This window comes from Cantharellus anzutake (genome assembly GCF_015039405.1).
Source record: "Cantharellus anzutake strain C23 chromosome Unknown EI90scaffold_9, whole genome shotgun sequence".
Taxonomy (NCBI): domain Eukaryota; kingdom Fungi; phylum Basidiomycota; class Agaricomycetes; order Cantharellales; family Hydnaceae; genus Cantharellus; species Cantharellus anzutake.
The window spans coordinates 954,012-968,691 of NW_024066959.1; the positions used below are offsets into that span (position 1 = coordinate 954,012).

General features: G+C 48.1%; 4 protein-coding genes across 4 annotated transcripts; 2 read left to right on the forward strand and 2 right to left on the reverse strand.

Annotated features, from left to right (window-relative positions):
• The first annotated feature begins 4,842 nt into the window (after positions 1-4,842).
• EI90DRAFT_2991901 (uncharacterized protein) lies at positions 4,843-7,286 on the forward strand. Its single transcript, XM_039056124.1, has 6 exons — positions 4,843-5,278; positions 5,332-5,625; positions 5,685-6,133; positions 6,197-6,399; positions 6,466-6,897; positions 6,958-7,286. Exons 1-6 carry the CDS (start codon positions 5,103-5,105, stop codon positions 7,084-7,086), a joined length of 1,683 nt encoding a protein of 560 aa, XP_038920014.1. The 5' UTR covers positions 4,843-5,102; the 3' UTR covers positions 7,087-7,286.
• A 512-nt stretch (positions 7,287-7,798) lies between these two features.
• Positions 7,799-8,818, reverse strand: EI90DRAFT_2663175 (uncharacterized protein). Its single transcript, XM_039053425.1, has 3 exons — positions 8,542-8,818; positions 8,432-8,472; positions 7,799-8,363 (listed from the first exon to the last, which is right to left on the reverse strand). The coding sequence occupies exons 2-3, from the start codon at positions 8,464-8,466 to the stop codon at positions 7,931-7,933; spliced, it is 468 nt and encodes a 155-aa protein (XP_038920015.1). The 5' UTR covers positions 8,467-8,472; positions 8,542-8,818; the 3' UTR covers positions 7,799-7,930.
• EI90DRAFT_3043335 (uncharacterized protein) lies at positions 8,427-10,915 on the reverse strand. Its single transcript, XM_039059249.1, has 18 exons — positions 10,745-10,915; positions 10,636-10,660; positions 10,532-10,556; positions 10,374-10,472; positions 10,286-10,293; positions 10,191-10,223; positions 10,122-10,133; positions 10,010-10,061; positions 9,874-9,944; positions 9,738-9,806; positions 9,607-9,680; positions 9,484-9,541; positions 9,361-9,419; positions 9,275-9,283; positions 9,161-9,203; positions 9,070-9,096; positions 8,905-8,975; positions 8,427-8,838 (listed from the first exon to the last, which is right to left on the reverse strand). Exons 1-18 carry the CDS (start codon positions 10,826-10,828, stop codon positions 8,557-8,559), a joined length of 1,101 nt encoding a protein of 366 aa, XP_038920016.1. The 5' UTR covers positions 10,829-10,915; the 3' UTR covers positions 8,427-8,556.
• Positions 10,916-11,632: 717 nt separating this feature from the next.
• On the forward strand, positions 11,633-14,333 carry EI90DRAFT_3118984 (uncharacterized protein; the record flags this gene model as incomplete). The annotated part of the gene is made up of 16 exons (XM_039063162.1): positions 11,633-11,675; positions 11,735-11,743; positions 11,808-11,824; positions 11,887-11,954; positions 12,017-12,074; positions 12,131-12,157; positions 12,312-12,455; positions 12,511-12,737; positions 12,790-12,829; positions 12,892-13,160; positions 13,221-13,287; positions 13,344-13,388; positions 13,454-13,559; positions 13,643-13,704; positions 13,768-14,155; positions 14,218-14,333. The coding sequence occupies 16 exons, from the start codon at positions 11,633-11,635 to the stop codon at positions 14,331-14,333; spliced, it is 1,686 nt and encodes a 561-aa protein (XP_038920017.1).
• Between the last annotated feature and the right edge of the window lie 347 nt (positions 14,334-14,680).

The window sequence follows — 14,680 nt, forward strand, 5'->3', positions numbered from 1 at the left end:
CCTACACCGACCTTACAGGTAGAGTGTGAAAAAGGAAGGCAACCCAAGGAGTATAAAAGGGAGACCCTTTCTGCGACTTTTCGCCCCCCCTCAGAGAAGTAAGATTATTTTTCTCAAGCATTTCTGGTTGTCACTCCAGTGCAAAAAAGTGATATACAGTTAAGATTGCCACTGTAGTAAAAGGCAGCAATTAGGGAGAGGAATATTAAGTAAATATTTCAACAGGAGAGCTGGTTAACACTCCAGATTTCAAAGTGTAAACACAAAACAGTTATTTTTCTACTGTTAAAACAAGCAATAAAAATAAGATAAAAATAAGACAAGGTCAAGGGACACTTCAGACACGATCTAAATCCATTAACTGAGTAGAATCTTTGAAAATTCACCAAGTAAAAGATTTAATTCAAGTTAAAATCCAAATTAAACAATCCTACACAGAATTACACCCAGATAAATTGAGAAATTACAATAAAGGAACAGCTCCACAGGGCTTTGTTTATCTGTAAGTCATTTCTCAGAGACTTTTAGACTAACCCATAAAATAGAATTAGCACTATAAATACAACAAATTTTACTAGTACACTTCCCCATCCTAACTAAAAAAACCAGGGAACAGCTTGGTGGTGGTCTCATTTGAACCTCCCAACTGACCTTCCTTCGTTCTCTCCTTCAGTGCATCCAGCGGTGCAGCATGGTGCCAGGTACTCGGTGCCGGATGCATCCATGCTACAAGTGTAAGAAAGGAAGTCGTCCATATGAGGAAAGAAAAGAGAGAAGGGAAGGAAGGGAAGGGAAGAGAGGAGGGAAAAAGGGTGGAGCGGCATTGAGTGGAGCGGCGTGCCCTGACACTGACACAGCTTTGACTATGTTCCACATACACCCAATTTGAAGATGGATTCCATTCTCGATGCCCATATTCGATAATTCTTACCCTCAGCATCTAAGGCCATGATTGTCAGGGTTCAGCACCCTGCCTTAGGGTGCCCCAGACTCCCCACCTACTTTACTCCCTTTATTCTTTGATTGTTGCCTTTGTGTGTTGTGTACACACATGCACAGGATAGCGTGGGAACTTTCTGAGTGAGCAGCTCACCCAGAATGTTCCCACGCTTACTGGGCACTGCCACCTGGATGTTCCCTCCGGGTCACAGAGCTGTATAGTTGTGGGCATGTGACCCATTCCTTTATATTATTAGTCATTACCTAGTGTCAGGGCACACCCACCTGACCCTGCACCACACCCCGCGCTGCACTGCCCTACTCCGCTCCCCCCACTATCACTCCCCATCCCTTCTTTCCCTTCCTTCCCCTTTTCCCCTTTTTTCTCTCTATTTCTATTCTACGGTCGATTTCCCTTTTCTCCATGTACCACCACATACCTAACCCTGCTCCCCTGATCAGTGCATGCACGGCACACACTCCCGCCTACTGAGCGGCCACCTCCAGGATCTCCTGCAGAGACACCCAGGGAGGTGCAGCTGTGCCTGGAGATGACATGGCTTCCTCCATGTGACCCTAACCGCTTGTATATAATAGCACCTGGGGTGGGAACAGAAGAAGCAGCCTTCTTCTCAACTTCCCACTTCAGACTAAGTGGTCGGGGATGCTCACCCCGCGATGGGATCACCGCTATGCACAGCTGACATCTGTCCCACTGAGTCCCTCATGCCAGGACTTCGCCGCTTTCAGAGCTGTCCCTGACACCTAGTTACGAATTAGTGCTAGGAAATATGTACAAGCATACACTGAGGCCAACTCACGTTGTTGATGTTGAGTCTTGCAGCGCTAAGATTTACTTTGTTTCCCTTTTTTGGATCAGTTGTTGCTAAAGTGTAAGGCCAGTTGGGGTGCCAGCCTTGGTGACTCCTCAATCCTCAGGCTGTTGATAACTTAGACTGTATGAAGCTAGTATTTGACAGGGAGGGAGGAGAAGAGCCAAGCTCCTTTTCCCAACCCTGGACACTATATATGTATATACAGTTGTTATACATTGTTTATTATGAGGAATATTAAGAAATAAAGAATAAGGGAAATGCACACATCATCCCATCCCTGTCCATCCCTTACATAAAGTCAGTGCGCATTGATAGCACCTGACTATAAAACACCAATTTTTGGACCTGTCAGAGACCGGGTCGAGACGAAAGAGTGTCTCCGTGATGGAGGGCTTCGGCCTCAGCGACTTATGCCAGGAGCGCTGTGCCTAGTAAACATGTCCGTGCCCTAACTTACTAACTGGCCACCAGAACTGAAGAGGGTAAACTCTAGTCGATTTTATTACTGGAGTGTAACCTATGTACAAGTTAAGTATATATAGTTACAGCGAGGGCAGGTCCGCAATTGGCGGAGCCGAGTGGAGCGGAGCTAACAGGGTTAGACATTAGCCGATTGAATATTACCGACGAGTCGGGTTACAGGGTTAGCAGAAAGGCAGGTGATAACCCAGAAACGGAAAGGAGGGATAGGCCCGAAGGTGGGCTTTGCAGGGCAAGTGAGTGTATTACCCAGCAGAGGTGGGAGTGCACTAGCGGACATTGGAGCTGTCCGGAAGCCTTCAGGGCTCCGTACTTAGGGAGGCGTAGGTAATAAATTGAAAGGAGGGGGTGGTGACCATCGAGGGGTACCGAGGGAGTTGCGGAATATGGGAGCTCCGAGGTTAGTGGAGAAGGAGCGGGAGTAATCGGAGGGATCGGAGGGATCGGAAGTCGATGGCCAGGGATGGATATGACAGGACCTTACAACTTCTCCTCAGTTCATGCATAGCAGACTGAGGTGAGTCTAAGTTTTTCCCCTTCCCTCATGTGTTTAACAATGTCATATCCATCCCCGGCCATCGACTTCCACTCCCTCCGATCCCTCTGGTCTACCTCCACTCCTTCTTCACTAACCTCAGAGCTCCCATATTCCGCAATCACCTCGGTACCCCTCGATGGTCACCACCCCCTCTTTTCAATTTATTACCTACGCCTCCCTAAGTACGGAGCCCCGAAGGCTTCCAGACAGCTCCGACATCCGCTAGCGCACTCCCGCCTCCGCTGGGCAATACACTCGCTTGCCCTGCAAGCCCACCTTCGGGCCTATCCCTCCTTTCCATTTCTGGGTTATCACCTACCATTCCGTTAACCCCATAACCCGACTCGTCGGTAATATTCAATCGGCTAATGTCTAACCCCGTTAGCTCTGCTCCACCATTTGCGGGCCCGCCCTCATTGTAACTATATATATACTCAACTTGTACATAGGTTACACCTCAGTAATAAAATCGACTAGAGTTTACCCCCCTTCAGTTCTGGTTGCCAGTTTAGTAAGTTAGGGCACGGACGTGTTACTTGGCACAGCGCTCCTGGCATAAGTCACTGAGGCCGAAGCCCTCTGCCACGGAGACACTCCCTCGTCTCGACCTGGTCTCTGACAAACAATGTGTATCTAATATTCATACACCAGTGACAACATTGCTAGGTGATTACTTTCCAATATATTTCTGTCAGGGCACACACCCTGACCAGCCTGGACCTGGACCCACATCCGGACCCGCATCTGCCCACTGCACTTCCCACATGCGTGCATGCTCTGCATGCTGCATGTTCCAGGCCCGGTTCCCACCCCCTCATGTAACTTCTGGGTATCCCCGGAAGTTTGCCTGATATTGTGGCCACTGTGGGAAGATGAGAAGTTAGCTTCCTTCTCATCTTCTTACCCACAGTAGGCAAGTGTATCTACTTGCCTCTTTATCTATACATCTTCTTACCCACAGTAGGATTGTGCCCTGGATAGGGCTGACTAGACTTGAGGCTGTGGGCCATAGGGGAGGGTCATTGTGAGGGATTAACTATAATTCCCATTATAGTGATGCTGTTATTTCTTTATTTATTTGTGCCAAGATATGTAATTTACATATATATACCTCAGAGTAGTTGTAAAGGCCCGGTAGCCTTTTTCCTCTACTCCATTGAATATACAGCCCATCAAAGCTTATGTTTAGATGGACCTACTGAGGCCTGAGGCGAACAGGGGAATGGAATGTTACTGTCCCCAAAATAGTAAGCAACCCTTCAGTCATGGGGACCTGGGAGTCATCCCCTGACAATTTCTAGTTCACACACAGCAGACTGAGCAACAACATTGCTAGTCCATCATTTCATCTTATACATTAGACTAAGTCTGCTCCAAATGATGAAAAAGAATCTCACCTCAGTTCCAAAGTCATGAACTGAGGAGAGAGAGAGAGAGAGAGAGAAAAATCGCGCGAGGTGGCTTTTAAGCCATCCTCAACTGCATTCATCAACATGGGTCCCAAAAGTAGAAGCATCGGGCAATCCTTCATGGAAATGCCCATGTGCAAGATCTATAATCCTTGGGACATAGTCGAGTAGTCCACAGCATACAACAAGCCAAGAAACAAGATATTTCAACAATCATTATCACTAAAAAAGGGTCTGGGTGCAATGGAGGTATGAAAGCTTTGCAACAAACCACAAGTGGCTAGCTCATGTGGTTGCCAAGATATGATGCACTCTTTGTCAGGCCCTGTTTCGGGCCAGTGCCCAAACTGGGTCACGTGACAACAAGGCCGAAACCGCTGTAATTGTGCCTCAACTCGGGTCACTTTAGGTTCAGTTTACATCCCAGTTTAGTGCCACTTTAGCCTATCGTGAAATCCCCTAATGAATTGATCCTACTTCACCTTTAGACTCCTACTGCTGTGATGCGGTGTTGAATATAACCGGTGGGTTTACTAGCACGCTCTGTGATCTATATATTGTTTCGAAGTCATAGAGGTTGGAGTCCTGCCTAGCTCTGTGACCTTTATGACGAATGGATGACGATGATTTCCGATCCCATAGCTATCTTCCAAACGTTTGCTAAATGGACGATATTGCTCATGTGTACCGCAAGAAGAAGTCCGAGAAACAAAGGCGAAATCCTTGCAGGACGCAAACAAATATTCGCACCCTTCCTGGGGCTCAGGGGAGATTGCATAGAATCGGGGAGTCGCCAGCCTGCGCTCGTTGCTCGCATAAAGTAGCTTTCTACAAAAATGTTCGTATTGCCCCCCCAAACCTCGCATCTCATCCTCGTCCCCTCTTTCGGGCCCGTTGCAAATGAACCAGACGGTTGTTTGGACAGCGTTCTCTGCCTATATTGCGTACAAGGTGCTATGGATTGTCCTTCGACGCCATTTACTTAGAACGACAACCGTGGTCAATGAGCTTGGATTCCTGGGCGGAGCACCTCCCAGAAAGAAGATACAAGGAGCTGCAGTGATAGCTGGTGGAAGGTGCTTTTCCATCCTTCTGTACCTTGACGTGTGACTGACACGGAGATGATTAGCATGGCTGGTTACGTCACCGCCAGAGTCCTAACGGATTACTTCGAAAAGATCGTCATAATCGAGCCTGACGCTGTCATCACTCTCGGAGGAAGGGTGCCACAACGCGCCCATTTTCACGCCATTCTCTCCGTGGGAACGATGATTCTGCGCAAATTGTTCCCGGCTTTCCAGGAGGAGGCTTCCAAGAGCGACGTTTACATTTCCCCAAGGTACACGAGGTGGTGGGTGGGATGCTCATACTTTGGCGACCTGAAGGCGAATATGCCGGACAATGTCACCGGCTCGCGATTCTCGTAAGCATGAAGCATGGATACTTTTTTTCAGCCGACCCTTATCAGTGTCCTTTCTCTAGTATCAAGAGTCTCGTTCGACGTCTATCAATTGAGTCTTGTGGCGACAAGCTTCAAGTTATTCAGGGAACCGTAATCGGCGTCGAAGCCTCGTCCGATGGGACGGCAATCCGCGCAGTTTCCTTACGTCCAGTCTCCAAGAGTACAACAACGATCCCGTGTGTACTGTTCGTAGATTGTTCTGGTCCTTCTTCCATTGGCAAAAAGTTATTGCCTGCGGCCTCCGACAAATGGGGACCCTATAATCGCACATCGTACAACCCAAAAGTTAGCTATTATAGCACGTCTGTTAAATTGTCACATGAATCGCAAGAGAAAGTGTCAAGATTATTGCCCAAACATCATCAGGAGTTTGGACGATGGGATGCCTGTACTATCTTTGGAGTCTTTACCTCAACGGCTGAGACCGGAAGAGACCTTTTTGGGTACCAGAGAATCAATGGGGATCATTGTACGTACCGAGCGGCGGATTCAATTCTCACAAATTCCCTTCTATATCGTTATCTCCTTTCAGTGCTCCTTCAATATTCGGGATGGGACCTCGACACCTGTCCTGCGACCGTAGCCCAGTTTGCCGACCTATGTCGTCAATCGGCTGCCAAGGTCATTCCAGAAAAGCACCGCTGCCGGGATGAGTGGTTCTTTGAGCTACCGTGGATTGCTGGAGAGAGCACGGACTTGCTTGATGAACCTGCTAAATGGGACAGCTGTACTTTGGTATGACTTGGGGGGTTTCCCATATTGAAGGGTTAGACGAATCTGACCGTGTATCTGTGTGAACAGACGAGTTGCTATTGGATCGATTATGCGTTTAAATCGGTCCCAAACAACTTCATTGCCGTTGGCGATTCCATAATGCGTACTTATATACCGCCATTTTTTTCTCTCTCTCGTCATCAATCTGACAGCATTCCCTTCATGATAGGTGTGAACCCAATCTTTGGCCAGGGTGTCAGCAAGGTTCTCTTTAATGCCACCGTTCTTAATTCTACGCTGCATAAAGCGCTCAAATCGGCAGCAGAACACGCCGAGTTGCCGCAAGGATTCTCTCGTTCTTACTTCAAGCGCGCTTTCCCCATTGACAAGGGCATTTTCGATTCTAATCGTATGCTGGATTATGGGCAGGACAGCACTATTCCTCAACCAGATGAAACACTGGCGTTTGGAACGGTGTTTAGAATGTATTGCACACTTCTGCTAAACTTCATATCTCATGTAGGCGTTTTTCTTTCCAACTCACTTGGCCAATGCTTATTTATATGTCCATCTGCAAAGGATGGGAAATCGTTCGAAGTTCTTGAAGACGTTTTGAGCGGGTACAGGCCCTTTATTGACTTGATGAGCCCTTCCTTTATTTTCAAGTCATTGTTCTGGATGTGGTGGTCGCCACCAGGGTCAGCATAGCACTGAGAAAAGTGATTCCATAAAATCATGTCTGATGTGCGACAGAGATTTCACCATAAAACACGATTTTTCCTCGTTCCTGTACATGTAATAGGTCCTGTTTTTGTCAACAATTTTGTCTAAATCGTGTCATAAAATCCTGTCTCGCAGGCGGACTTCATCAGTTTGTTCTGTTCAATTCACGATAGTATCCCCAATGTATCCCGCTAGTGATAGGTCCACTGAGGCCGAGTACGATGGCTCTGCCGAAGCTGCCAAGGAGGCCGTCTGGCTTCGGCAGCTCATGCGCGACTTGAAGCAAGATGTGTTGGCCCCCACTCTCTTCATTGGCAACCGTGGGACAGAAATGTTGGCGAACAATCCCATCAACCATTCAGTAAATACATCAATGTACGCAGCCACTTCATCCGAAAATGCGTTGAGAACGAGTCGATCGTCCTCAAATTCGTCGCGTCTGCGGACAACATTGCCGATATTTGTACAAAGCCTCTGGGAAAAAAAAAAAAAACAAGGTGACGCTCTTCAGATCTATGATGGGGCTCACACAGATGACGGGGGGCTCCGAACGAGGGGACGTTAAAACATTCACGTGCAGTGCGCCCGCTCAAAGCTTTCATCAATTCGGCAATCTCAAGGCAATCTGGCCCTGCTCCCGCCTAGCCAGGCAGTACTTTCCCCATTTTGGTCACCTTTGCCGTTGCACCCCATCCACAAACTCTCCTCTCTATAAATGTAGGACGTTACGCACTGCGGTACATCATCTGACGAATAGATGATTGTGCCGCAGTATCAATAGCGAAGACCATTGCTCTATTCATTTCGGAATCCTTTATGTTGCTACCTCCTACGACTCCATTTTTGTACCCCGGATCAGCACTTCTGGGTTATTCCCTGTGATCGTAGTAGACAATACCAGTAACTGCCAATTCTGATCCAGAAAGCATCGTGAGGAGCGAATACATGGGTCCCAGGACATTGTTATTTGGTGCGGTCGATCACTTGTACAGCGAAACTGCAACATCGTCGACGCACACCTGGATGTCGGTGATGGTGTGTGGTTGGTCAATTCATGCCGTCTCCTTCCTGGCGGGAACATCGGAGGTAAGAAACTATCACGGCGGAGACGTTGCTTTACAAAGAGGGATGACCGCCAACAAATGATGGCACGCATTATGAAATCCTGCAACGCTGGAACCTTCCTGCAAGATATTTGTCCACACAAACCGGTCCGTTGATAGGCCATCACAGTGTCGGACCAGTTCGCCGCTCGGCTAAACCTAATTGGTCGCCCTTAGGAGGTCAGTTGCACAGTCAATGATGCTGAGCGCGGGACTAGACACATTACATAAGTAGTTTATGATGGAATACGAAAACACGCATTGAGCACTTATGGTGAGAGGGCCGAGGGTGAATTCAGCAAGTTGCGAGAAGCAGGTGGATATAAAAAGAAGGCACCAAAGAATAGGAACTCTATAGACTTCGTGATGGCCATTCCGCTTTTCGACCCCCATTAGGCTTCTGACTTGAAGAATCATCCCCATCAATCGAATCGGAATGTAGCGATAACCCGTCATCATGTTTTGAATTGTGGACAGGGACTCCAACACCAATGGCAGCACCACCACCTGCAGCGGTGCTTGGGCGGACACTTCGTGGAGCACCATCTTGTGGACGATGTTTACTGGTCACGTCGAGTTCGATCGCATCCTGAACAACTTCGGTCTTCGTAGTGATGCTGATCCCGCCACGGGGCTGAGAAATTTGCGGGGATAAATGTGTAAATAGTTATATGTGCGCGAGGGCCGAAATGAAACCTACCTGTCCTCGGGAAATACCATCTGAAGTGGTATAACCCAATCCTGAAGTACTCCACTCGCGGCGTGCATTCACTGAATCAGTAGCAGGACGCGAAAAGAGTGCCATCGAGTTAGGAACCAAATGAAATTATGTTAGCGATGGTGCTGCAAGTGAAGGGAAACCTACGAGAGCTCATGAGACAGTTTCCGTAGACTGTTCAGCATTTGCGTGAATCAGTTACTCAGATGTGGGGCACTGACAAGAGGAAATTACTCACGTTTGGCGAGTGGCATGTTAAAGATCAAGTGCAGATTGTTAGGCTGTGTAGGCAGAGAGCGGCAATTGGTGGTTAGTATAATTGCTCCCAAAAGATATGGATTTGGATATTCACCCAGACCAACTGGGGCGTTTCGGGGACCACAAAATTCAACAGTTAGGAACTGTAGTGATTTGAATGGGGGGTGCAATTTGACTTACGAATACGACCAAGTCGGTTGTCGCCCAGATGACGGTGATGGCACCAGTTTGAATTGTCACTAGGCAGAAGTACAGGGGTGTCAGATCACCAGAGGAATAGGGATGAAAGCAACTCAAGTTTACATCGAGTGATTCGAATCACTATATCGTCTGTTGTCGCAAAGCCAGTTTTATGCGAACGCTGTAGCGGATACAGAAATTCTTAAGCTTTGAATTCTCTGCGTGTGTGATTCGAGAAACACGTACGAGGTACCAAGCGAGGCTAGCTGCAATGAGGAAGTCGGTCACAGGCGCAAGGACGAGCCAAACGATGACAATCGCTGGGAAATAAAAGTTTCGAATCAGAAAGCCCACGGAAAACAGACACTTAGGCATACACTTGAATGACCTGAATTGGACGAATTCTTTGACGATGGCACAACCAATGGTTGTTCCGAGCCCGGCCACTTCCATCATGATCAGCGTCCAAAATCCCTTCTACCTCGGCTAACTTGTGATTTCAAGGGTACTTACAGAATTGAATAACGGCTGAGATGACAATTATCGCAGCAAGCCAGGTAATACCCGTTAGCCGCTTGACTCGCCTCCATAGGGTAAAACGGACGGATGTCAGATAAACGATAGGATAATAGTAGGAAAACAGATTTACCACCCAAAGAACGCTTGGACGGTCGAAGATATGATAACGGTCATGATGGGATCTCGTAGGAAAAAAGCGATCACATTCGTGGTGATGGCGATGGCGCGAAAAATTTAAATACCTGTGTTGAAAACTGTACGTGATAACTCCGATAAGCATGCGTATCCTGGCTCATCAAAAGAACACTTGCCCCAATTAGAGACCATGATGGTATTTGGGTTGCCTGATTAGGTTGACATCGGAGTTTCAATGCAATACAAAATTGGGGATCTAGCAACCACTTACCGAACTCCCTGGAAAACGATCCCAGTCAACAAATTAAACACTCAACCGGCTTTGAAGCTGAAAACAGATGAGAAGGATGGAGACTTACAACACTGCGTAATGATAGGTGAACCACGCGTCAAACACAGAGTTAAACGTGTCCGCTAACAGGATGAAAGCCACCAGGTATTTGATCCAGGCAGGGTCACTGGAAGCGGAGAAACCACTAGTAACAGAAAAACTAGTGCCTCGGTGGTAAAAACGTACTTCTGTGCATGACGATAGTATGCCTCTGCAGAGCAGAACCGCGAATCGAGTTATGAAACAGGTTGGTCGGCGAGGACAGAGCCAAGCGAGCGAATCATTCTTACGTGCTTGAATCAACATCATTCCATACTTGAGCGCCATTGGAAGCAGGATAACGAAGACAAGACGTCAGCTTCACTTTTCCGCATTCCGGTAGCCAATTGAGTTGCATACAAGCCAGATGTTGAGCCAGGATCCGATCAAGAGCGGACCAACAATGACATTGGTGAGACTTGCTGGGATGCCGACGGGAGCCATTCTGTAATGGGAGAGTAGACCACAAGGAACGATAGGCCATTTGAGCGGCCGCCAGTGCTGGTTTTAAGAAGGCCTGAGGAGCCGCAGTAAAAGATCCCGGAACTTCGGGTACTGAAAAAGTTTACTCATATTGTTTCCATCATAGTAGAACCCCACAATTCGAATAGGTAGGCTAGAAACGGTTTGTATCAAATCTCACACAATGAAAAGTAGATTCTGAATATGCGTTTCCCTCAAGCCGAATAATTGTACAGGCAAAAATACTTTCGCCGATGAAAGGGGTACGTGCATCGGAGATGCGAAACTTTTCGGATTTCCCAAAGGGCTAAGTCATCAATTTGTGATTGCAAATCTGAATGTTGCAAGACCAGAATTTTCCCTCACGATGTTGAGCTGATCAACAGGGAATTTGCCCGCAACACAAAAGCGTCACGGGACTCGATGGCCGTAACGAACGCGCAAATATTGAACGTACACACTGCCAACAAAATGCGTGTGTTCAAGTGAAGGATCGACCGCGAAACATTTTACGGATGAACGTTTTCGTTGTCAAGTAAGAGCTTTGATATGTAGCATATATTTGGCACTTGCTCCGCGATGTCAATGAATTCCATCGGAATCCTCATCCCCACCTTGTGGAGAGCCTAAGTCTCCAACTCCCGAGTACGGTGTTTACTTCCGGTCGCCTTTTAAACCCTCTCCTCGATCTCGCACTCCTTTCCTTCCTTCAATCGACATCCCTTCAACAACACCCACCACTTTTTTGATTAATCTTCTTGGTTATCTCCACTCACTATCCCAACCATGCCGTCTGCGCCATCCTTGGACACCCTGTACGATTTCATTGGTACGTGTCTTCTAATCCTCAGTCGAGTTTTCCGCGTCATTTACCCTGCGCCGCTTTAGTTGTTGGCGGTAGGTCATCTTCACGCGTCCCACTCCCTTCCGCTGTTTCTCAACCAGCGTCTGCCGCGTCCAGGTGGCACTAGCGGCCCCGTAAGTCGTGTCCTTCTATCTCTATTGATTTATGATCACATTATCCCTGCATTCTCGATTAGGTCGTTGCCCGCAGGCTCGCGGATGCCGCCCCTGGTGCTCAGGTACTCCTCATCGAAGCGGGACCAGGGTAGGCAATGCCCCCTTCAACCCTTACCTATTATCGGGACTCACCTCATTCGTTTCCTTCAGAAACCAGGACATTATTATGTCTCGCATGGCGATGGGATGGCAGAACATTCACTTCACTGTGAGTCGATCCTTCCCTTTCTCCTAGAGACGCGTCCCAATGAGACTTTCTCACAGGAACACGAATGGGGCTATGATACTGAGGTAGGTTCAAGTCGCGCTTCTGTCAACGAATGCTAATTATTTGCCACCCTGCCACACAGCCCCAAACGCATGCAAACAACCGTGTTATTCACATACCCAGAGGCAAATTCTTAGGCGGTTGCAGGCGAGTTCTTGATGGCAACGGGTTGTCCAGCTCACTGACGCTACCCTTTTCCATGACGTCAGTGGCCTCAATGGCACCCTGATGATACGTGGAACCAAAGCCGACTATGATGAATGGGCAGAGTTCGGAAACGTTGGCTGGTCTTGGGACGACCTGCTTCCACTCTTCAAGAAGGTGCGCGCAACTTTGCTCATTCTAGTATGTATGTGTGCGTAAGACAGTATATTAGTCCGAGAAGTTCTTCTCTACCGAAGGTTTCCCAGCTGCAGAGGAGTACCATGGCACCGATGGCTTGCTGCATACAACCGTTCATCCTCTCGCTCCAATTAGCGAGGCTATGCTCAAGTCGTACATCGACCAAGGATACGACTACAAGCCTGACATGTTTGTCTCCGGTGGAGGCGAAGGTGTCGGACACGCGACTAGGACCGTTCATGATGGCATCCGCACCAGCGGGTAAGCTTGGACCCATTTTTCTTATGAAGAATTTACTCAATCCTCGTTCCAGCGCTGACTTTGTGGACAACAATCCTCCGGCGAATCTTCAGGTTTACTCGATACTACTGTGCTTCGCATCGTTCTCGAAACGAATCCCGATGCCGATGCCAAGGAGAAGTTCAAAGCCGTTGGTGTCGAAGCCGAAGTCAAGAACCCAAAGGATGGTTCTATCAGGTCCATTATCCTTAAAGCCAAGGAAGAGATTATTCTCTCCGCTGGTGCATACAACTCTCCCTTCATCCTGCTTCACAGTGGTGTCGGCCCTAAGGAACATCTTGCGCGATATAATATTGAGACTAAACTCGACCTGAAGGGTGTTGGCTCCAACCTCTCCGACCATCTGATTGTCTTCCAATTCTACTACCTTAATTCCCGTATGACGTGCGTATTAATTGTGGGGCGCAGATCCTGATCTCACTCACTGTCAATTCACTTTCATAGCTATGATCATCTGATCTATCCACCTGGGGCCCTCGATACGACCGTTCAGGAATGGATTGAGAACAAGGTAACGTCTGTTGAAGACCCTCATACTCCCGAGTTCCTATCGTGACTGCTCGCTAGACTGGCGTCATGGGCCGCTTCCCATTTGGACCCTTTGCGTTCCTGGTTAGTTCCTCCATTCCGTCTTTATCATAGCCTCCAGACTTACCGGTTACCGTTGGCGCGTTTAGCGTGCGGACAAGATTATGGAGGATGTGTCCGAGTGGAAGGACGCTAAGGAGAAGAATCCGAACAGCGATCCCATGGGACAGAAGCCCGGTCAGCCTCACATTGAATGTAGGTCACGCCTTGTGTTAAAGCCGCGGGTCTTCAGTATTCAATGAAACCCTCGCAACTGATCACTTCTGATCGCAATACAGACTTTTCAACCGAACTTTACGGCGGTGGTCCGCAACACATTCACCTTCCCACGCGCGATGACGTGAGTAAAATCTTGGCCCATGAATTCTGGCCAATGGTGCAAAGTTTTGTTTCCATTCCACAGGAGAGCTGTTTCGCCACCTTGACTATGTTATGCGGCCCCCAGTCCCGTGGAACTGTTCGCCTCCGGTCATCCGATCCTCGCACAAAGCCTAAGATCGATCACAACTATCTCTCCTCGCCCCTCGATGTCGCTCTTCTCGCTGAAGGCTGCCGACACGTGCACAATGTTGTGGTAAACGGTGCTGGCACAAGGGACCACATCTCTGGCGCTTGGCCCAAGACGAGAATGTACCCAGAGAGCACCGAGGAGTGGAGAGAGTATGTCCGTCAGCAAGCTGGTACATGCTACCATCCCTCAAGTACGTGCAAGATGGGGCCGGACACCGATGAGGAAGCTGTCGTCGATCCCAGGCTACGTGTAAGGGGAGTTAAAGGCCTCCGCGTCGCTGGTGAGTTTCATGATGGAATCCGATGAGCGTGGAGCGTTGAAGTGACTTCCTACTTCAACTAGATATCTCAATCATGCCCAAGCTTAACAACGGGCACACCCAAGCTCCCGCTTACATGATTGGCGAGAAGGCTGCCTCGCTCATTTTGGAAGATCACAACCTTGCTGTCACTCATTAAGTTCCTTTTTTGCACTATCAACAACCATGCATCATCAACTATCACTCTTGCGTCCCCCTTTACTCATTATTCATTCCTTCATTGCTCACTCACTCTTTGCGGTTTCAACGGACCTAAGCTACATCTTCCAATTCCTGTCGCTTCATCATTTTCCACATTTTGGTATTCTGGATCACTTTCTTTATTACCCCAGAATACCTGGTTGATGCGACGTCATTACAATTGTTCAACATTAATAGTTTATCTTCATTAGCGCCTCATCACCATTCTCATTCTTTTCCTCCCATCATCTCATAACTTTCAGTGTGATACTGTTTCTTTCCATCACCAGGGACAATTGTACAGAT

Excerpts from the sequence above, each read along its gene's own strand:
- EI90DRAFT_3043335 (XM_039059249.1), bottom strand. The coding sequence starts at position 10,828 with ATGGCTCCCGTCGGCATCCCAGCAAGTCTCACCAATGTCATTGTTGGT. Across the intron at positions 10,557-10,635 it reads AATGATGTTGATTCAAGCAC|AGGCATACTATCGTCATGCA; the intron begins GTAAGAATGATT and ends TCTGCTCTGCAG. Across the intron at positions 8,839-8,904 it reads ATGGTATTTCCCGAGGACAG|CCCCGTGGCGGGATCAGCAT; the intron begins GTAGGTTTCATT and ends CAAATTTCTCAG.
- EI90DRAFT_2991901 (XM_039056124.1), top strand. The coding sequence starts at position 5,103 with ATGAACCAGACGGTTGTTTGGACAGCGTTCTCTGCCTATATTGCGTAC. Across the intron at positions 6,134-6,196 it reads GAGAATCAATGGGGATCATT|TGCTCCTTCAATATTCGGGA; the intron begins GTACGTACCGAG and ends ATCTCCTTTCAG. Across the intron at positions 6,400-6,465 it reads AATGGGACAGCTGTACTTTG|ACGAGTTGCTATTGGATCGA; the intron begins GTATGACTTGGG and ends CTGTGTGAACAG.
- EI90DRAFT_2663175 (XM_039053425.1), bottom strand. The coding sequence starts at position 8,466 with ATGCGTGTTTTCGTATTCCATCATAAACTACTTAT. Across the intron at positions 8,364-8,431 it reads TTCCATCATAAACTACTTAT|GTTTAGCCGAGCGGCGAACT; the intron begins GTAATGTGTCTA and ends GCGACCAATTAG.